Genomic DNA, 23,711 nt, shown 5'->3' on the forward strand with positions numbered 1-23,711 from the left:
GTGGATGTATTATAAGCATGAGAACATTTAGCCCCTAAAACACTTCTGCTTTCGAGAAAAATTGAATATGAAAATTTACCGGTGTTCCCAGTAAACTTTGATAAATTTCAAATAGCGCCTACGGCCATACAATGGTAGCTGCTAACATGAAAATCTCAGAATATGTAGTTGTAATATATAATTTCCAAATGGGAATAACTAATCGGTCGATTTCAACGGCGACAACGATCACTGAATGTTGTAGGATAGCACATGCTTCCAATATGTTAATTTGAACCAAATTCATGACCCCATACCAAAACTTTGTATTACCTTTAAGATAAAATTTAATGTCTCTGGAAACTATATACATAGGCAAGAATGTAGTCAAAATTGCCAATTTTGATTGAGAAAAAAAAAAACTATAAATTTGAATTTGTCCACTTGTTGCAAATTTAAGGATTTAGAGCTTATTTTCCTGGCATCAAATTTGATTTGATTTGATTTATTTATTTCTGTTTGATTTTCTTTTCTTTTGCATTTTTACAAATACAGTGCGTCCCAAAAAAAACTATACACTTTTGAAATGGCTGCCAAATAAAAAAATATATGATTCTTGGGGGAAAGTTGTATACGTATGGAAAGCTCATAAACCCAACGTTCATATGACACCAAAAGGTCCGAAAATAATTCATGCTTGGGTGAGCACTGCTCACTTTTGTACAGGGTATGGAAATTAGGTTGCGCAGGAATTAGCCTTCCAATTTGTGAGAGGTAAATCCTTTGGAGCTTACAAAATTGAGGGTGATATGATACATTCATGATTTGCTGAGTGAATTTCATGGTCTATTAAACCAAACTTTTTTGCATGAGTGAACAGGAATTGCATTTTTTATTGTAGCATTGTAAATTTCCCTGGTAGACTCAGTGGTGTGTTCATGGGAGTCAGGATGGAGTGATGGTACATGTTGTAATTTCCATGTTACAAACTGTTATTTCTTTTTTTACATCTGTGACTGTGAATAAAAACCTTCACCAAGATTGTGCATCGAAAGAGGAGGTGGACATATGGGCCATTGTTTCCATTTTCAGATATTTTCTCCCCTTTTTTCTCGTACAAGATGGACGAAACAGTTGTAAAATTGAAAACTGACATGTTCATTTTACAAACTTGTGAATTTGTGTTTAACTGTACCGTATTACTTGTGCGAAACTCAAGTGCTAAAATGACTGGTTGGTTGGTTGATAGATTGAGTGATTGACTGAATGATTAAATTGATTGAAATACTGAATGGTGATTGAATGCTTGATTGATTAATTGATTGACCGATTGACTGATACATTGTTGATTAAGTGATTGATAGCTGAATGTTGATTGTCTAATGAATTGTCAAGATGTGCACAAGCATACCCGGGCAGAGAGAGAGAGAGAGAGAGAAAGAGAGAAGGTGGAGGGGCATACACGTCCTCTTGACCCTTATCCAATCTACCCAACAAAGTCCTACCCTACATTTCACCTCCCCTGTACCATGTACCATCACCCCGTCGTGACTCCCATGAAAACACCACTGAGTCTACCATAGAAAGTTACATTGCTATACGGTAATAACAAATGCAATTCCTGTTCACTCATGCATACAATTTTAATCCCATGAACCACAAATTTCACGTAGCAAACCCAAACTCATCACAATTGATCATAAATTGGTCATATTATTCTCAATTTCATAAGCTCCAAAGGATTTACCTGTCACAAATTGGAAGGCTAATTCCTGCGCAAACTAATTTTCATACCCTTTACAAAAGTGAGCAGTGCTCACCCAAGCATGAATTATTTTCGAACTTTTTGGTGTCATATGAAAGTTGGGTTTATGAGCTTTCCATACATATACAACTTTTCCCCAAAGAATATTATATTTTTTATACGGCAGCCATTTCAAAAGTGTATAGTTTTTTTTGGGACGCACTGTACATAACAAACAAAGATTGCAAATTTACACATGACAAAACAATATACCGGTATGTAGAATAAAGTAAGGCTGGCTGGGACTAATCAAAAACATCAAACAGGAGGGTTGTCAAAGTAAGCAAAGCATGATAGCATGACTACCCTCAAAGGATACATAATAATACAAATGCAATATATCATGGATGCAGTATGTGCAGAAACTTTTGATCTTTTCCCTCACCTATCTGGCATATTTTTTAGGGCTCTTAATCTTAATCTAAAGTTTACTGAGCCAAAACACAAATTGTGGAATAATAATTTAAAAGGTTAATCCAGATCAGTCACAACTCTGTGGCCTGAAATGGTTTTTTAATCTCTCGTTATGAAACTGACTAATTATCTGAGTGAACATTGTCAGTGCCATCATGTCAGTCTATCCCAAAATATGTCATTTTGAGGTAAGTGCTCTTTACAGACTTTACATTACAAAAAAGTTGGAGTATACAATCTGCCAATTGTCACATTTTTTGTTTGAATCTGGATATTACATTTTCACAGATTTTTGGGCAGTTGGTAAGGATTTACTGTATAATTATTAATAATAATAATAATAATAATAATATTGGATTCTTATACAGCGCACGTATCGACCTTGCAAGGTCCTCAAGGCGCTCCAACATTACCCGGCTATGCTAGGCTGCCGATTCGACGCTCACAGCATTTTAAGGAATTTCTTCCTACCAGTACCCATTTAACACCTGGGTGGAGAGTGGCAAATGTAGATCAATATCTTGCCAAAGGACATTACAGTCACTATTATGGTAGTTAGCCTATAGTTAGCGCTTTGAGAGGGCCTCCGGTCCTGAAAAGCGCTATATACATGTAAGAACGAGCTATTATTATTATTATTATTATTATTATATTGCACAGACTTATTTTACTTTAAATAAGCTGTGTTCAAGATTTTTTCTTCTGTTGCTTTTTTTTCTGCTACGCTGCTTGAGTAACATTGTAGTTGTTCTGTTTAATCTGCCCCTCTCTGTCTTTTCTGTATGTGGACGTGTGAAGGTGTTATGGTAAAGTGGTTCACTCACTTGACTCTCAATCCAAGGTTTGGGGGTTCAAACCTCGGTCGGGCACTAACGTCCTTGGTGAGACATTGATCCACATATGCCACTCTCCATCCAGGTGTACATGGGTACCTGGCAATCGCCGTGGTAACAATAATTACAGCCCTGCCCTCGGAAGAACAGCGTTGAAGCTGATGAAGCTTCCCTTGGTAAACAAAATTTCAACAAAATGTTTTGTTACTGTTCCATACTGAGATTTGAGAATATAATAGAAGCTGTCATTCAAAATGCTGATATTTAAGTGGCAATTTCTATGATATTGATTTGGGAATTTCCTAAAAAAATTCTTGTATCCAGATAGTGTTCTTGAAAAATATGGCAGCTGTGGTCTTAAACTGTGGTCTTAAAGTGTACCAATCACCAAAACATTTTTTGCTGTTGATGAAAAAGATCCCATGTGGCTATAGTGTTCATATTCATAATATGAGCTTCAAATATTATTTCTACAGAGATATAATTTGAATACATTCTCTGTAAACAGTCAAACCTCTGGTTGAGTCGACTATTTAGCGCACTCATACTCATCATGTAGAATAAGGCTCGTACGAAACCAAAGTCGGACTCTGGTTCCGTGTGAGCCCTATGCGTGGGGTTTAATGTTATCCTTTATTTTCTTCACAATCCTTAACCGTTTATCCATAGAATGCCAGGTAAAGTTATTTTGAGGTTGATGGTAAATATTCTAGCTATACATGAATTAATTTTTCATGTGATTGGTACGCTTTAATGCTATTGATCACACTATACAATATAGATACTATATCTCATGACAAGAACCTGGGCAATCGATTGGTCCATTGTGCATCATGAAATGAATCTATTATCATCAGGGTTAACAGGTGGTATCACAATCCGTATATAGAAGTACTATACATGACCAGGTCTGTTTATAGCTGAATAAAACAGGAAAACAAAGGTTCTTGTAGCCTTGAGAATGAAGAACATGTGTTTGTAATCATAATACTCTTTTTTTTATCATCCAATTGTTTTGTGCTACCTTATTGATCATTACCTAAATATGATGTTTGACAATTCAAATACATGACATTGATACATTGTCGAACCTGACCACACAGAGAGGATATATGCTTATGCTTGTGTATACGGTATATGCAGACAAGACAGAGACCTTCAGTTTTTGAGTCCTATCAGAAGGACTGGGTGATCAGGGATTGTTGCCTTACAAATATGCTATTGCAGACATGGTTTTTAACCGTGGAATGTATGTTTCTAAGACCACTGCTCTACCCACTGAACCACCATGCTACCTGATCATTTCTTGGTGTGTGTTTTTTAAAATCCACGTATGTGGTCAAGTGGATACGTCACCGGACTGTCAATCACAATGTCCGCGGTTCGAGTCCCGATGCGGCACTAATGTCCTTTGGCAAGACATTGATCTACATTTGCCACTCTCCACCCAGGTGTTACATGGGTACCCGGTAGGATGCGAAAGCCAATGTGGTATGCGTAGCAATTTGAGCCTTGTAGCTCTTTGTTGGAATGCTCCCCAGGTAGTGGAGAAAGTGCATATATTGTGTTCGGAATCCGATGAATCCGATGTGTGCAGAATCCGATGACCGGGATAATAATGTAAAGCGCTTAGAAACTCGGACATTCCCAACGTTTTAAGCGCTATATTAGCAAAAATATTATTATTATTATTTAAGATTTTGTAAACTTATAGCTATAATGATTTCTATTCTCTCTCTCTCTCTCTCTCTCTCTCTCTCTCTCTCTCTCGCACTTTTTTTTTTATTTCATAGGATTCCCTTAGCCCAGGGAGGCTGTCCCAGGAAATGAGCACAGAGGAAACGACAACAAAGAAGAGAAAACTTAGGTTCAGTTTGGCCAAGATGGTGGATATGAAGAAGAAAACGGTGAGTTGTTAAATTGAATTTGATTTAGTTCAATTCAATTCAGTTAAGTTTGATTCTAGTTCAATTCAGTTAACTTTGATTCTATTTCAATTCATTTCAATTCTATTCCATTCTGTCCATTTTGATTCGGAATCCATTCAATTCAATTCAATAATTTCAATTCCATTCCTCTCAATTCAGTTCAATTCAATTCAGTTTGTTTAATTTCAATTCAATTCCATTCCATTCCGATTAATTCAATTCAATTCAATAATTTCAATTCCATTCCTCTCAATTCAGTTCAATTCAATTCAGTTTGTTTAATTTCAATTCAATTCCATTCCATTCCGATCAATTCAATTCAATTCAATAATTTCAATTCCATTCCTCTCAATTCAGTTCAATTCAATTTAGTTTGTTTAATTTCAATTCAATTCCATTCCATTCAGGTCAACTAATTTCAGTTCAGTTCAGTTCTATTCAATTTAATTCCAATCAATTTTATTTACAGTTAATTGCATGGTATAGAAGACAAATGCATTCTTCCAATGAAAATAATCAACATTTGCATATTTGTAGTTTATAACATATAAATGTACAATTCATGATAATCTATATATTCATGGCAATATTTATATGGTATATGAAATAAAATAAAACAGTACAGGTGTAGGATGAAAAAGTTACAGCTCATGCAAAACATTTAAATCCAATATCAACTCTATTAATTCTTTAGGCAACCTTTTAAATCCGAAATGTACAATGTGTGGGTTGCAGTCTTAGAATCACTTAATTACTTCACAATCTGTCCTTGTATTATATCTGGTTCATACTTTCAAAATGCCTGGCAGTGATGGTAGCAAGCTGTTTTGAAGTTTGTGATGATTATCTCCTAATTTTGCGCAAACTTAAAGCATTCATTGTACATTGAAAAATAAAACTGGATATTTTCATAGTGCTCATATCTACCATGTAATGTGCTCAAGGCACTCCAATATTACCCGGACTCTAGCTAAGCTACATGTATGGATTTCGGTGCTCAAAGCATTCAAGGAATCCCCAGTAGCACCTGGGCAGAGAGTGGCAAATGTGGATTAATGTCTCACCTAAGGACACAAGTGCAACATACGAGCTCTAACCCACGACCTTTGCATCTCCAGTCAAGTATTTGTAGAGGCGTTGTGGTCAAGTGGATAAGTCACCCGACTGCAGATCACAAGGTAGGGGGTTCGAGTCCCGCCGCAACTCTGATCCCCTTTGGCAAGACGTTAATCTACATTTGCCACTCTCCACCCAGGTGTTAAATGGGTACCCGGTAGGATGCGAAAGTTTATGTGGGTGGATGAGCAAGTGTGCTCTTGTAAAATGGCGAGTGGCCAGAATGCTCCCCAGGGAGTGGAGAATGTGCACACATTTTGTGCGGGTAAGCCTGAATCCAACCAGGGTAATAATATATCTGTAAAGTGCTTACACACATCGTTGTATCGATGTATTGGGTGCTATATAAAAGCGAAATATTATTATTATTATTTAAACCACTCAACTGCAACATCTCTACATCAGGTAAGAAGTTGAAAAAAAGAATAAACCTAAGTCTTCTATCTTCCATTTTGTCCTCAAAACAAAAGAAATTTGAAGCGACATTCGAACGTCTGAAGCAGGATGTGAGCCAGGGAGGGTTCGCTAGACAGATGGAGGAACAACAGGAGACCGGTGATGGTGACCATGACAACGGATCAGATGAACCAGAGGAAAACCAAGCCATTCTCGAAAGGGTAAGAGCCTGATCTGCTTTGGGTGACTACTGATTTAAATCACCTTAAAGCCCGTCTGCACTAGTTTGGCCAGGGGGGATTAGACCTCCCTACAAGGTCACTGACATGTGGTTATCTCATCAAATCAGCTCTCAATTAACATAAGAAAAAGAGGATCATGGGGGACCAACAGGAACTGATTAGGCATTGTTTGCTATAAAGAGGGCGCAAGTAGCTATACAGTAAGTAGTGCAGTGGGGCTTTAAATCACTGTAGAGATTTTTAAAAATTATTGGAGCTCCTTCACAAATTTGAATCTGCAGATGAACTTATGATTTTACTTGAATATTTTGTTTCCTTTCAGAGCTCTCATTGACTTTCTATTCAATTCTTACAGCGATAAAGGTTATACATATTATTATTGTATGCATGTATTGTTGCATTTGAAGATGGCATTTGTGTAATTCAGCCATGGTGCCAATCCTCACTTTCACTTTGTGGATATTGGTTAGTAGATTCATAGCTAGTTTGGCTGATTCTGAAGAATTAAAAAAGAAAATCACTGTGATATATTTCTCAGGACTCTTCAGGATGTTTCCCATTCCAGTTGTGTTATTTATTTGTTAGTTTGCTTTTGGTTGGTGGGTTGTTGTTTTACCTGGGGGGTGTTTCACAAAATATCCTAAGTTGAACTTATCTCTTAATTGGACTTAAAGGTAAAGACCAGTTATGGTCATGCAATTGCATTGTGAAAGAAACGTTGTGGAATCGATCAGAAAAGGTTGATCATCTAGCATCTAGCATTTGCAAGGTTCTGGAATCATCAAAATGATAAGAAATTTGGCCCATTCTTCGTAAAGTTACAACCACTATACACAGAAAGATGTATATGGGACTACCCTATATCTCTCACAGACCATGAGAGAAACAAATTTACCAAATATATGAATTAGTAGGCGGTTTCTCGGCAAATTTTTTATCATCATGTATTAGTCAAAACATATTCTTTCACATGATTGGTAATAAGAGCTTCCATTTCATTTTTTGAAATTGGGGCGTTTCCAATACTGGTCTTTACCTTTAACAATTATGGAAAGCCGTTAGCATCTATGAAAATGTTTTGTAAAAGTTATTTCATATGGCATAAAATGTTGATTCAAATCCTTCATATTTTCTATTATCAAGGTGATTTCTCGTTCTTGATGTGGAATTAATGAAAAGTCTAGAATACTTGAATTTTTGCTTTTGAATATATCTTATTTTAAGGCTACCAATTGCTCTCCATAATTTTTAAGTCCAACTTAAGAGATAAGTTTGACTTATGATGTTGTGAAACACCTCCCTGGTGATGTACATTTATATGACGTTTTCTCTGTTGTTTTATGATGATTTCACAGTATGGTGTGTCTGAAGAGCAGAAGATACCCAAAGTCCATCCTGGTGAAGATATTTTTGATCAGACAAAACTCAGACAGGTAGGATCAACATAACACTTGTCATCTTAAAGGCATTGTTTTACAATGTTTCCAGTTTATAAATCTGAGATGCATGGCCCTACGTGTTATCAGTGTTTGTAATATGGTGTAATATTGTAGCCCTACAAAAATTCTGCTTCAAAATGATCTTGAAGTGCTACAAACGAGTAAAATTCTTTGAGTGACCGTCTTTTCCATACTCATTTCCATACTCATTTCCCCCAACAGACTGTAGTGTTATAAAAACTGTTCTTGAAATTTCTAATTCCAATCCTAAATATCTTGACAATCAGACAGGTGAAAATTGTAAAAGTCAATGGGATTCCTGACTGACCTATTAAAGGTTTATAATCATGATTGTGCAGCATGGTCTAAATACAGGATTTTGTTTAGAATCTGAGGCAAAGATAACCAATCCCTTCAAGGACAAAATTGTTGAGTTCTGGTAAAACGTTCACATTCTTTCTTTATGAAAGGATCTTACGGTATGTGATACATATCACTGTTTCATGAAACTATGTGAAAATTTAAAGTTCCATAACTTTCTTATTTGTTGTCAGCATGCAGGTTCATGATAGAAGTGTGTCAATTTAAAAAACTTCTGATCTGCCCTTTTGGGCAATTTTTTTCTCTTTCAGAGCTGCCAACCAGTACGATTTTATCATATTTTGTACGATTTTTAGAAGTAAATACAATTTTCACAAACAAAAAAATTGAATCTACTTGTGTATTTTGTGTGTGTGTGCCATTTTCAATGGCAAATTGCCCATTCTCTCCTATAAAGTATCCTACATGCATCTCACATCGGCAATTTGGGGAAGTTTATTGGTTCATCGAACACACCAGTCATGACGGAATCATGCATATCAACCAATGGTCCATAACAAATATATGTACATGCTTCTCTCACTTGATCATTGAACGATAATTCATGACAAACTCTTGCATCTTCAACAAAATGTTTGTAAAATGTACTCATGCATAATTCTTCAACATGTCAAACGAACACAGTCTAACAAAAAGAAATTACTTATCAATCAAAAATAGGATTTTTTAATTTAATTTTTTTTTTTTGGGGGGGGGGGAACAATAGGATTTTTGTTCAGTTGGGGTGGCAGCTCTGTATTTTGTATGATAAGAATCCTGGAGACATCACATCTAGCTTTCATAAAACTCAATACATTATACATTATATTCTGCTTATGAATAGATCTTCAACTACAATGACCACATGGCCTCATTGGCAGGTTGTGGGTTCAAGCCTGATAAACCCAGTGCACTGGAAAGTCTTATGCTGAAAGCAACACCAGGTAAGGTATATCCTTCTGTCCTTTTCCCTATAAATATTGAGACCAAAGAGTTGATATCAATCGCAACTATGTACATAAGAGATAGGGGACTACAAACTTGCAATTGATTGGATCAATCGTAACTCTTTTTAAGACAGGGCCCAGTTCAGGCCTACATTATTTTGATCCAAAATAGGTGATATAGCTACGGTTAAATCTGAAAAGTTTCTATGATTTCTCATATTATTTTATATGTAGAAATGCTATACCTCTTTTTGTTTTGAATAGTAATCATTCAATATACATTTTTATTATCAATTTTGTACAATTCTGTGTTTCCTCTATAAACAGTCAATCTACAAAATTTCTGTTTTAATTATTAAACTGCAGAAAATATTTGAAGGTTGATGAATCATTATGACCCATGCCAAAACTCCTTATTCTTATATAAGAGAGGGAGATTTATTTCATTTAGTCTTAAGTATTCATTAGTATACCAGTACATCACCCTCACAAAACAAAGCTCTATCCTTGAATCGTTTGCTGAGTATCTCAAATATATTAAATTCTGTACCTTTGGATGTAGCGCTTAGAGACTTCAGTGGTAACCGCTTTATAAGCACCGTTATTATTATTATTATTAATATTAATGAGATCCATTCTTCTGATTAAAAATTTACTTTTGTTTTTGTTTGTTTTTCAGATGAAATGGTTGAAATGTTGAGAACCTTTGCTGTAGAGATGGCATATCATTCCAAGCCTTGTCCGCCTGCCTTCATGCTTTGGCTCTTCAGACTCAGTAAGTACAATATTTGTAAATAAACTGTATAAAATGTAAATAGCGCTCGAATGGACTTAAATTGCAGTTAACTCACACACACACATAGTTTGCAAGAATCTTCAGTCAATTGAAGGAGGCAGACTTAATCATCATCATCATCAGAAGAAGAAGTAGAAGAAATGATATTCCTCTTCACTTGAATTGTACAAGAATGGTTTTGAATAATATACAGAGATGTGGGGCTTAAGTAGAAAAGGGATTCGAAGGGAGAAAACAATTAGAATGGGAAATGAAAAGGAAAGATATTTATTCAGACATGTAGGTAATTGAGAATGTAAACAGATCAAACTGTTTATGACCGACTTCTCTTATTATCATGAATACATGTTATTGTTTAGGGACCACTTGATGAATCATCTATCTCGGTATCTGTGCATAGTTATAGAGTACCGGAGTGGTAACGTCATATCCGCTCGTCATCCACATGCCCTTTTTTTTAAATCTTGCAGTTCAGTGTCTTTCCATACAGATTGCAATGGTTGGCATACAGTACACTTATAAAACACTAATTTTTCCTCTCTCTCTCTCTTTTAATCTTGTATTCCAGTGTCTGTGCACACAGATTGTAATGTAGTGAACAAGGCTTACCAGACCATGTGGTCCATTCTCAACTCATGGCCAATACAGCATCCTGCTGTCGTGCCTTGGGCGCCATCTGTGGCTGAAATCACTCAGATTCTAGTCAACTATGGTAAGTTTTTATTTTTTTCCTTTACACTCTTCTAATTTCTGATCTGTTTATGTTCTGCATATTTATCGTTTTCTATTAGTTCATTATTTGACTCGTTTTTTTCATGAAAAATTGAAATTAGTTCATAATTTGTCTTTTTTTAAATTCCAACTTCCTTTGCTATCATAATTAGTGTTCATGGCATCATATTTGATCATCTTTTCATTTTTTATTTTGTCCTGCTGCATTTCACTTTTATTGAGAAGTTTAAAAATATGTTCATATTTCTACCTGTGTGTATAAAATCATCTGTCATTGTTATTATCATGACACTAATTTAGATGTTGTTTTCTGATTGGTATGACAGACTAAGTTTTGTATCGTTGACATAAATGTTCCCACAAATGTAGACATTTCTGCTTGTTCAATGCATGTCATTGTATTCAAATGTACCAATCATTTTCAATTTTTTTAATTCCTGTGATTTTCTATAGGTGCATCATTCAATGACCTGCTACCACCTGGCCTTGTAAATCCAGAATTTGATGAAAATTCCATCAGGTATTTAAGCATCATTTCCGCTCTTACCAATCTTATTTCATTTTTAAGGAGGATTACTAACAAAACTAAACTCAATAATACCATCCTTTGAAATTTCACTTTAATTAACTTTTATCATGATGAATTGTTGATATTGATTTGCCCACATCTATGCGATTTAATTCAAATGGTAGTATTGAGTTATTGAAATCATCGGCTGAATTGGAATCCTTATTTCGCCACTAATTGAAGCTCACTTTAGAGGAACAAGTGTCTCCACATTAACTCGAAGTACCAAGACATTTTCATAGTTGCATGGATTGATCTAACAATTCTGTAATGTTGAATTCAACGTAAAGGCTGTCTATTCTCAGCATTATTAAGGCACTTTGGGAATAGAAAAAGGGCGGTTCAAACCCCCCCCCCCCCCAAAAAAAAAGGGGGGCCATACGATGCAAGTATCATACATGTATATTTCCAGATCATTTAAGGACCTTATTTGAAGTAATGGTATACATACTGATGTGAATATGACAGTTAATAAATATGCAAATGAGCAGTAATATTGATTTTTGTTGTTGAAATAATGATAAAGTGTTTTCAATATTGTTGCATAGCTAGAGTATACATCTAGAGGAATTATTCTATCAAGGTAGTTGCACATACTTTAATCAATCCTAATGAGATTGTGAATCCATTTGGTACACTGTAGACATTCTCCATATTTTTTTGGTGATTTTTTTTAAATTTTGACTTTTTGATATTTGACTATTTGACAGACCACCAATGGGAGAAGACAAGTCCGGCCAACAAAAGGAGAGAGTTCAACCCTCTGCAGCTGATCTTACAGATCCGGTGAAGGCACGTTACCATGGTAACAACCTTATGAAGGTCATCAAGATCTTGACTCTGGCCCTCATCACCAGGAAAACCGTTGACAGGTAAAACTATTCTCCAAGGAACTAATAATCATAATAATATGACCAGGCGCGATAGCTCAGTCGGTAGAGCGGGGGTCTTGTAATCCGGCGACCCGGGTTCGAAACCAAGGTGATGCGCTAGTGCCCTTTGGTAAGGCATTAATCCTCATACCAGGTCTCTCAGGGAGGACCTAAAGCCATCGGTCCTCTGGTTGCTTACTAACAAGCATTTATGCTTTCTTAACAGTCAGGTAAAATAACCACCACCACCATATATTGATGCTACTATGCAAATATACTCTACTGCGCTTAATGCAAAGTATTATATTATTACCCTGGATTTAGCTGAGCCCCCACGATAAGGCACTGAAGTATTCAAGAAATCACTTCTTACCGGGTACCCAATTTACTTCACCTGGGTGGAGAGTGGCAAATGTAGATTGATAACTTTTACAGTCGTCAGAAATTCATTATCTTGTGGAAAGCCACCTTCAACAAACAGACAAACAAATATTTATTTGATTTTTCCTACAATATGCCTTAGTTGAAATGTAGACATCTAAATGTGAAGGAAAAAAAATTGTTTTTACATGCACTGTGGATGTTAGATACCCATTTTAGAGATTGCTGATAACCATGACTTGTGTTCTCATACACCACTGTTATCTTTTGATTACTATAGGTTTCCTTATACGGAAGAAGAGGTTTCCTGCCTAGCCGTTCTCGTTTGCAAGGCATCTCTCGAGAAATACTTCATCATGTAAGAGCACAACTATTATCCGACTCTCCCTTCATAAAATATTGTATTAAGATGAAGATGAAGTTTACCAATCACCTGAAAAAAATAATGTGTGTATAATACTACAGGTAGAATATTTAAAATCAACCTTTAAAACAATACCTTGCATTCTGCAGGTTAACTGTTAAGGAGTATGAAGAAAATAAACAATAACATCAATTCCCCCGGCTTGGAACCAAACTTCAACTTGGGTTCTGCGTGGGCCCTATTCTATGCGAGCTACTACGTGTGTGCCCATTAGTCTACAAAACAAGTTCTTATGTATATTGAGAGTGTATTTACACTGCTATACAACTAATTGTAGAAGTGAATTTTGAAGCTCTTATTTTGAATACGGTACAGTGAACTTATCTCCACTCAGGCACGGATGAAGCCTGATGAACATGGAGGGTGATAATAATGTCACTATTCTCTACATTTCCTGTCAATGCACAACGATGTGCACAAAGTTCAACATGTGCCTGCATTATGAATGTTCGAGACTGATCTAATACAGACTCCTTTCTTTGTTCTCTTTGCAGGAAGGCTGTAGAGAATGATTTCACTCTATGTCTGCTAGCCCTGTTTGAATGTGTACCTGAACCTTCATGGGAGGCTCAGGTGAGTTTAACAGTTTAGCACTCAAGTTACTATGCCATTTATATGTAGGGCTACTCTATCATACCTGCCAACCCTTCCAAATTAGCCGGAATATTCAGATTTGTCAAAATTCTGAAATTTCATTTAAAATTTTTTAAAAGCTAAATTCAGTTTGTTTATCATATGCCGCGATTTGAGAGTTTGTGTATCGCGTGCGTTGACTGGCTGCACGATTGAGCAGCGAATTTGTAAGGCCGGCATACCCTGCTTGAAATTCTTAATTCTTATTTTCAAATGTTGGCAGGTATGCTCTATTCCTATATTTTTTCTTCTCTTTCAAAAAAAAAGTTTTATATCTGTCGATCGTAACACATGTTTAGCGAGATAATGTGTTAGGTTTTGCTTCTTTCATTAATTATTTAGTATTTAAAATGTTTAGTATGTTTGTTTTGTAACACTAGGAGAATATATGTTAATTGAATGGTATAGGTGAGGCAATGTCTCTATAGCTGCCAACTGTTACAACAAAAAAATTGTAATTGTTACGAATTTCCCACCCTCCTTACAAAATTACAAATACCCTTCTATTGTTATGAATTAAAAAAAATAAAATAAAAAAAAATTAATATTTTTTTTCAATTTTGTGTGAAACATTTTCAACGGCAAAATGCCCATTCTGTTCTGTAAAGTATCCTACAAGCATCTCACATTAGAAATTTAGGGATGTTCATCGAACACACCAGTCGTAACGAAATCATCCATATTTAACCAATGATCCATAAAAAAAATCTTCCTGTATGTAGGAACTGGAAGAGGCATTGATCTGTGTTTTTTTAAAAAAAAATTATACAATTTTTGTCAGTAAAATACAACTTATGGGATTAAAGAATCCAGTTTTTGAACTCCAGAGGTTGGCAGGTCAGACATGATGTGCGCTTTGTGCACACATGATATTCAGTTTTACTTAAATGTTACTAATTGAAAATTCGAAATGTTGGCAGCTATGCATCTCAAACCAGTCCTCTCACTTCTTAGGTAATATAATTAGTTTAAAAGTTCTAGCTTTAGACGGTCTTATTTAAAATAGCAACAACAATAGACGTACAAGAACTTTTATCTCACTCCTAAAAGTGCAAGACAAGAAGCTTTAGGATATCTCTATAGTCTTATTTATATATGTAAAAAAATGTATTCATTCAATTTGGGGGAGAGGGTGGACTTGGAGGTGACAGGTATGATAACGAGCCTAATTGTTTATCACCTGGAGCACAAATCTTGTAGGTACATTCCTTTGTATTTTACTGAGATAAATCATTTCTTCATAGAAGGTAAAACTATTGTTTTGGGGGGTTTTGTAATGGAGGGGGGGGGGGGGGAGAATAAATCAGAAGCATTTTTTTCCTAATGTTTAAATTTGTGAAATATCCTTTCTGTGTAGAAGGTATATTTATTGATGCATGCTTTTTAAATGCTTTACATTACCATTACGGCGTGATGTATTGTCTTCGTTACAGGCTGAACGTCTGTGCCATGTCTTACCTCATGTTGCTGCTCACCATCACAACCTAGTATACATCACACATCTCATACCTGGCTGTACTGAGAGAGGGAGATACATGTCAAGACAGCTAGCGTAAGTTACTCTGCCTTCCCTTCTGGAACCTGTGATATAAAAAGTTACAATTAATTGTATCTTCCCATCATTATTATCGTGTTATTGGTTGTATAATCATGTTGCATTATAAATTTAATTGTGATTCAGTCACACAATTAAAAAAAAAAAAATTGTATCTTCCCAAAGTTAGTCAGCTCTTCTTCAATCAATCGTAAATTTACAATGCATAGTAACTTACAATTAACTTCTCGAGTGAATTTGATGTATATTTTTAATTACTGATTAGAGTTAGAAACCAGGACTAATGATGGATCCCGTGTATTGTATCTTCTACATACATTATGTATTCTGATGCCTTTTATATAAAACTATTGAATTTATGACAATTTTTTTATATGATTGAAATATGCAGGTCCAAATGATAAAAATTAGCACTGTATAAATTCAGAATTGTGTTCAGGATGTGCCGTCAGTGGTATTTACGTGCAATATTTTAAGTTTTACGGTAAGATAGGGCCACCCAAGACTAGAATCATAGGGTATGATATGAATTTTCTTCTAATATTTACAGGTACATGTGTTTGAAGAAGCTTTCACCTACTGAACCAGAGCAGAATAACAATGGATTCCACCCTGAACTCAAGGTATGAATTACTCTATCAATCTGTCGAAGAACGCTTGATTCAAGAAGAAAGTGCCGTAAATCTCTGTGTATAAGACACAAACAAAAAAACTCCCTCCCCTTCAAATAAGGAACGTAGGGTAGCTTCAAATAATAGATCCTTTTGTTTATTCGCATTATTTTATTTATGTTGAGACATAGATATTTTCAAAAACCACTAAAAAGTAGCATTTTGAGTACTCAAAATATCCTGTACCTGTGTATAAGACGGACCCCCGACTTTTGAATTTAACCGGCGGAAAAAGTGTGTCTTATACACAGAGATTTACGGTATTACATATGAGGGCGGAATGATAGTAGAACTGTCTTGGTGGTGTTTGAGATTATGTCAGTTTTTATATTTTAATGGTTGGACACTTTTTTTTAATGTTAAACATTCCCTTTAATATCCTTCTGAAGTTTATCTTTATGGTAGGCACATATCACTCTAGTTTTGTTTTCACTGGGTCAGTGTGTCACAAAGTTATTGAATTTCAGCAAGTGGCATAATTTAAGTGTTATTTGATTCTATCAAGATAGATTTCAATATGTGTCCTTGATTTAGTGCCTATCTTAATAGAGACAAAGCCTGCAAGACTAAGCCTAAGTGCTATCCCATTTGATCGTAGGTGCAATACATTCTGGACGTAGTCCCTGCCACCAGACCTTCTAAAGACACAGACTACTACAAGCTCCACAGCAGGATCCAGATCCTGGACCTGGCCATCGGGAACGAGCGCCTGGACAAGTCTGAGAAGGAATCCCTCCAGTCACTGAACAACAAACTCAACGTGTTTGTCAAAAACATCAGGGAGAAGGTCTCCAACATCAGCAGGTCGCAGGTCAAAGATCTCATCGGCAGGATGACCCTCAGGTTGACCCTCATGGATCAGTCAATAGTCTCTGACCAGGTAAATAAAAAAGAGGTATGATGTTGTTTAAGGTTTTTTTAAGATCATCAGGTCAAAGGTCAAAGATCTTATCGGCAGGATGACCCTTCGGTTGACACTCATGGATCAGTCTATAGTCTCCGACCAGGTAAACAAAAAAAGACTTTACTAAAGATATGATGATGTTAAAGCTTATCAGAGGGTAGGGTTTTTTAGACCAGCAGGTCAACGGTCAAAGATCTCATCGGCAGAATGACCCTCGTGTTGACATTCATGGATCAGTTTATTGTCTCTGACTAGGTAAAGAAAAAAGACTTTACTGAAGACATGATGTTGTTGAAGGTTTTCTTTAAGATCAGCAAGTCAAAGGTCAAAGATCTTATCGACAGGATGACCCTTAGATTGACCCTCATGGATCAGTCTATAGTCTCTGACCAGGTGAAGAAAAAAGACTTTACCAAAGAGATGATGCTAAAGCTTATCAGACAGTAGATTTTTTTAAGATTAGCAGGTCAAAGGTCAAAGATCTCATCGGCGGGATGACCCTTGGGTTGACACTTATGGATCAGTGTATAGTCTCTGATCAGGTAAAGAAAAAAGACTTAATTAAAGATAAGATGAGAGTAGGTTTTTTTTAGATCACAGGTCAAAGATCAAAGATCTCATTGGTTGACACTCACGGATCAGTGTATAGTCTCTGATCAGGTGAAGAAAAAAGACTTTAGACTAAAGACATGATGTTAAAATGTTTTTATGAATTGGGAAGTTTCATGATAAAATTGATATATTATTTGTACCCCCACACCCACACCACAACCCTCCAGGTCAATATATTCAATCGCATGCTGCCTCTGACGGGGATCAAGGAGGAGAATATAGAGGAACACTTCCCCCAGTCCCAGGAGGATGCGGTCTCTACCAGCTCAGAGGAGGAAGGGGAAGACAAGTCAGATGACATGGATGAAGATGACGAGGAGGAGGGGGAAGATCACGCCCCGGCGGATGTAGGACATTCACCCGAGAAGACGTGAAAGATGGGGATGAAATAGAGAGCTTCGGTGCTCGAGGAGGGAGGACCTGCTCGTAAGAACACTTTGTGAGATATTTTGTAGAGCAAGCGCTGTTACTTATCATGCAGCACTGGCCCATGCTAGTGCTGTATAGAAAGGACCTACTCGTAAGAAACTTTTGTGAGATATTTCGTAGAGCAAGCGCCGTTATCATCATGCAGCACTGGCCCATGCTAGTGCTGTATTGGAAGGCACCGTCGACAACATTAGGGAGAAGTTGAAGGAAATGAGATGTACATGTTCCTATGTACCTTTGTTTCATTACGAAGATTTGTCCCGGAGTTTTTAGGAAGATTTTGACAACTTTATAGAAGTTGGTTTACTCATAGATACAGTCAAACCTGTCTATAGCGACCACCCAAGGGAAACACAAAAAGTGGTCTTCGTAGACAGATTCCTTTAGAACATGTTTCAATGAGAAACCATTTTCGAGGGAAAGAAAAATATGGTCTTTGTAGACAGGTGGTCACTAAGCAGGTTTGATTGTACAACTGAGTATTCAATAGCATGTAACAGCTACAAGTTTGAATTTTGAAAAGACAGGTTTGAAAATCATGGACAGTTCAAAATTCTTACTCAACCATAATTATTTCTGAACTATTGGTCAACATTTTTGATTAAAATTGCTCCGAATAATGACTCAGATTGCACCAAAGAGCATCTAGAGATACCAGTGCTTCCCGGGCCCTAGCAAGCTGGCTCTGGAACCTATCAAGGGAATGTTTGTTTGGGGACTGTCTTGCAATAGTAAGAATGAGATGGATGTGTATGGAAATCTTGAAGTGCTAAAAAACGCAGAAAAGCTACATGTAGTTCACAAGAAAGAAAACTCAAGTCTATTGTAAGTGATAGTGAAGTTGACATTGTACATATACTTTGAATGAAATAAGTATAGAGAAATTATTTTTATCATAATTTATTTATGATAAAAACTTAATACTTTTTCACAAGTGCAATTATTGATTTGTAGCTATACTAGTTTGTATTGTACATACAAGAAAAGTTGTAAAGTCCTTGCATAAATGAAACTTTGGGGAAACGTGTGTGTCTTTTGGAGGAAAATATAAACTGTCAATTTGCATGCAAGATACTGTACATGAGTATCAATATTGCATTGTAAATATTTTCATTTCTGCTCCCTTCAGAATGATAAAGATGTACTATGTAGTTACTCAAATTCAGACTTTAAATTTTGTTTCATGCATTACAGTAACAGGCAAAGTGAAACCAATACATACATCATATCAAATGCTTGGAGTCAGAAGGGACATACTTTGACAAAGAGTTAATGCCCTTCTGGCTCTAATCACACTATGTAGAGGTGTAGGGGTCGAGTGGATACGTTCGCCGGACTGTTCGCGGTTCAATTCCCGCCGCGGCACTAATGTCCTTTGGCAAGACATTGATCTACATTTGCCACACTCGACCCAGATGATGTTAATGGGTACCTGGTAGGAATTCATTCCTTTAAATGCTAGAACACCTTAATGGCAGTCATGCTAAAGCCAGGGTAATGATTGTGGAGTGCCAGGAGTGTCAAGTCCGACAGGTTTAAGCGCTATAAAAAACCCGCTATTATTAGGTCATTTTGACGACTTTGCCGATGAGAATATTGACCGTGCCACTACCTTCTAAAAAAGTATTAGAAATGCTGATGGAGCGGTTAATTCATCACAGCGCTTTCTGCAACACCAATGGTATTTTCTACAAAATTATGGAGAGAAACACAAAAAAGCTTAGAAATCTAATAAAAGATTTCCTTAGCTGTTTTAATAATGTCTTTTGGAATGGCATGATTATTCATGTAGCAAAGAAGAAACAAACGTCTCATTTCTTTTGATGTGTAATGAACACCATCTTGTAAAAACTCTGTAAATATGTTCATATACAAATGTATCAAAAGAGCTGAAATATCAAATCATATATAACAGGTGCCTATACTGTGTATATACATGTAGACAAGCAATGCTTTACATTATTTTTTCAATCAAATGCATGTGGTGTTTTGTTCTTTTTAATTACCAATGTCAAACTCACAAAACGACTGATCTATCCAATATGGAAAGTGTCAGATAAATAATGAAGATGAAAAAGGGCCATGTTTCATAAAACTTGTTATCAATAAAAAATGGCAGTAACTGTTATAAGCTACTGAAATCCTTGCATTTGATTGGCTGAGAGCATATCTGTTACAGAAATGTGTCACTTGTCCATGATAACAAGTCTTATGAAAAGAGGGCCCTGTTAACCAGTAGTTTACGAGCATGCCATTTCATTATTTATACTTGTAAACTCGCCAGTTGCATTTAGTTGATGTCACATGTAGTCCTGATACATGTATTGAAGACTGTACATTGTTGATGCATCGTCATCTCGCACCTAAAAGGGCGTTATAGAATGGTGAAGTGTGACGTCATCAAAATCTATTTTAAAAATCTCTCAATTTTTTCTTTATTTTCCAAAAGAGCATTAAAAATAATGTCTGAATGTTGAAAACCAAATTGAATGTGTTAAGCATTGGCTGAGATATGACCATCTGAATAAATAGACATCCTATGGGAACACAGTGTTATAGTGCTCTGGTTCATAACATTCGGAAGACAAAAATTGAGAAATTCTAAAAATAGATTTGTATGATGTCACAGCTTAGGTACTCTATAGCCATTGACAACACATGGTGGTAGTGTTTTTTTGTTGCAGTAAGCCGACCGTATGCAGACTACATCATTTTGTAGTGCATGGTATGCTCGTGTAGCAATTGTGTAGCAATCGTGTAGAGCAGGAGGCGGTACTATTCACAGGTTGCTGACTTCATTTTTAGTCCACTTGGCCTCACGGATGATGCAGCATTTGCTCCGGTGACAATTGCTCCAGGCTTTGTTACATCTATGTCAAAGGTGTATGGGAAGAGTAAGGATTGTAGCTGGGTTTTATGTCGGGATTAGGATTAAGATTAGGATTAGGGTATGGTATAGTATAGTGGTTGGGCCAGTGTTGACGTTAGGAATTTGGTTGGTGAAGGAAATTACTGTGAAGCATTCGTTGCAGGAGCACGTGCCGTACATCCAAAGAAAAAGTTTGGTTGTGTTTAGTACAGTACAGAGCCAGTGGACCTAGAATTAAACTTGGCAACCTAAAAATAATTTAGCACTCGGTAGCATATATCTGCCTCTTATTGCGCAAAGTAATCCACAGTGTTACGGAAAAGTCTAACATGTGAGAAAAAAAAGTTATTTCTTGCTCACACCTGTACGGTAGAACTCAGCCACGTATTAGTTAACGTTAGAACACTTATTTTGTAGAGAAAGCACACATTCAGTGTTATATTCTTGTATCACAACTGGTATGCTTGATAATGTTTTCTTATTGTATAGTTGTAACCAGAAAAAGTCAACTTCATTGATTACCTTGATTAAAGTTCTTAGTTTTAGAAATCATTAAAAAAAGGATTCTCGTAGTGAAGTGGAAATTGTTCAAGATATCACTGGTACTTGTAGTGTTAAAGTGATATCGTGTTGCACTTCATTCTGTTTCATTGTGCAGCTGTATCGTAGTCAACATAAACAATCATCTTTGCTAGTGTCTTATCACTATTTTTTCTTTCTTTTTCCTCCTTTGTCACTAACTTATCTCTGTCTTGCCTCAATTTTGTGACAATGATTTCTTGGGTAACATTGTTTGGTGATTTTTTTTTTTTTTCATGCGAGGGAATGTTGCTTTCTTCGCAATTACTGTACATTTGTGATGAAATTAAACTTGTTTTCAATAAACTATATATTTCAAATTTATATTTTCTGTCATGTCTTTCTTTTGTTTTTTTTGCTGTTGACCCCTACAAGCAGTTTTGTTAGGAGTTCTTGTCATGTATGTTCGTTTGATTGTGCTGGCCAGTTCGGTCTGTATTCTGCTTATTTAGTTAAATCTGGGTCATGTTTAACAAAAGGACCTTAGACTTAAACCCCAGCATCAGGGTTAAATTTTAGTAAGAATACAGGTCTATGGGTTCCTGAAAAGTATGATATTCTGTTCCAAAGATGTCAGCTGGTATGCACAAAGCAATAGCAAAGATTGGAATCCTTAATGCATTGAGTCCTCTCATTTATTGAGCATTAAATGTTTACCTCTTAATCTCTTAAGAACGTACTATAGATTTTTTGTCACGGTAAATGTCGCAAGAATGAACAGAAAGCTGAAATCAGACAATTTAAGTGGAAGACAATTGAGATTTAAATTACCTGTATTTAGGCTTTTCATCTTTTTTTAAATGGCACTCGGAACAAATAAGAACCTTTCCGCCACTCACGTATACAAGTATTTTTCAGCCACAAGCCCAATTTACCACAGAAACTAACAAACACATCCGTTTGTTTCCTTTGCAAACATGAACTATTATCGGCAGTATATGTATATGCCATTCATGTTTAATACAGGAAACACATTATGGGCATGTGCAAAGAGAGTTTGCAGTTTTTACTTGTGCGGTCTGTTGCTAATATTGAGTGTCAATGGAATAAGCCAGACTTCTTTCTGTAATACCACAACCTACATGTCATATAAATACATGTATCAATGTCTGAATTGCACAAAACTGTAGATTCTTAACAATGTGTGCTGGGATTTCAAGAGGAAATGTATTACAGAACAAATGAAGTAGAATCTCAATTTAGTTGAGAGGACATTAGAAAGTTGTGGTAAAGACCACAACATGCAGAGATGCAGCCATTAAATAAACAATTATTTTAGACTGAACAAGGAGAAGGATCTTATCAGTCTTTCATATAAAGGAAATACATATAAATCCCCCCCCCCCACAACAATGTACGATTCATTCAAGGAAACAAAAAGACTCTTCTGTTAGTTTGAAACATATATATGGCGCCATACAAAGGCTGTGAATCATCATCATATTTCAGGAGCTTGGTCTGATGAATTAGACTAGTTTGGCCAGGGGGATTAGACCTCCCTGCAAGGTCACTGACAGGTGGTTATCTCATCAAATCAGCTCTTAATTAACATAAGAGAAGAGGATCATGGGGGACCAACAGGCAACGATTAGGCATTGTTTGCTATATAGAGGGCGCAAGTAGCTATAAGTAGTGCAGTGGGGCTTAAGGCTCGTTCAGATATGACAAATGACAAATTAAAGTGTAAGATGTTTCACATTTCAGTATCTTATAAACAAAAGCTTGGTGAATATACGCGCAAATCCTTTGTTGAGATCAGTTGCCATTCATTTACAGGTACACGTTTTTGTTTAAAGATAAAGACCAGTTATGGTCATGCGATTGCATTGTGAAAGAAATGTTGTGGAATCGATCAGAAAAGGTTGATCATCTAGCATATAAGTATTTGTGTGTACTGCAAGGTTCTGGAATCATCAAAATGATAAGAAATTTGGCCCAGCTAGTCTTGATAAAGTTACAAGCACTGTACACAGAAAGATATATATGGGACTACCCCCACACGTGCGCAACACATGCGTTATATCTATCAGGTCCAAATAGATATAATAATTTAACGAATATATCAATTAGTAGGCGGTTTCTCTGCAAAATTTGAATGATCACATATTAGTCGAAACATATTCTTTCACATGATTGGTAATAAGAGCTTCCATTTCATTTTTTGAGAGGGGAGTGTTTCCAAAACTGGTCTTTACCTTTAAGGGAGTGCTCTTTGTTTACCAATAACA

The 23,711-nt window shown here is 36.1% G+C and overlaps 1 protein-coding gene across 1 annotated transcript in view; it reads left to right on the forward strand.

Annotated features, from left to right (window-relative positions):
* Nucleotides 1-20,148, forward strand: part of LOC100893416 (filaggrin) — a 38,511-nt gene extending 18,363 nt beyond the window's left edge. Inside the window, exons 5-18 of the mRNA XM_030986138.1 lie at nucleotides 4,824-4,937; nucleotides 6,545-6,691; nucleotides 8,068-8,145; nucleotides 9,356-9,455; nucleotides 10,138-10,233; nucleotides 10,823-10,966; nucleotides 11,440-11,506; nucleotides 12,265-12,426; nucleotides 13,088-13,165; nucleotides 13,726-13,804; nucleotides 15,298-15,416; nucleotides 15,970-16,042; nucleotides 16,689-16,970; nucleotides 17,774-20,148. Coding sequence (XP_030841998.1) covers nucleotides 4,824-4,937; nucleotides 6,545-6,691; nucleotides 8,068-8,145; nucleotides 9,356-9,455; nucleotides 10,138-10,233; nucleotides 10,823-10,966; nucleotides 11,440-11,506; nucleotides 12,265-12,426; nucleotides 13,088-13,165; nucleotides 13,726-13,804; nucleotides 15,298-15,416; nucleotides 15,970-16,042; nucleotides 16,689-16,970; nucleotides 17,774-17,980 — 1,746 coding nt within the window. The 3' untranslated portion in view covers nucleotides 17,981-20,148. The remainder of the gene's footprint in view (nucleotides 1-4,823; nucleotides 4,938-6,544; nucleotides 6,692-8,067; nucleotides 8,146-9,355; nucleotides 9,456-10,137; nucleotides 10,234-10,822; nucleotides 10,967-11,439; nucleotides 11,507-12,264; nucleotides 12,427-13,087; nucleotides 13,166-13,725; nucleotides 13,805-15,297; nucleotides 15,417-15,969; nucleotides 16,043-16,688; nucleotides 16,971-17,773) is intronic.
* The last annotated feature ends 3,563 nt before the right edge of the window (nucleotides 20,149-23,711 follow it).

The sequence above is a fragment of the Strongylocentrotus purpuratus genome, unplaced genomic scaffold, assembly GCF_000002235.5.
Source record: "Strongylocentrotus purpuratus isolate Spur 01 unplaced genomic scaffold, Spur_5.0 spur5_scaffold_15, whole genome shotgun sequence".
NCBI classification, from domain to species: Eukaryota; Metazoa; Echinodermata; class Echinoidea; order Camarodonta; family Strongylocentrotidae; genus Strongylocentrotus; species Strongylocentrotus purpuratus.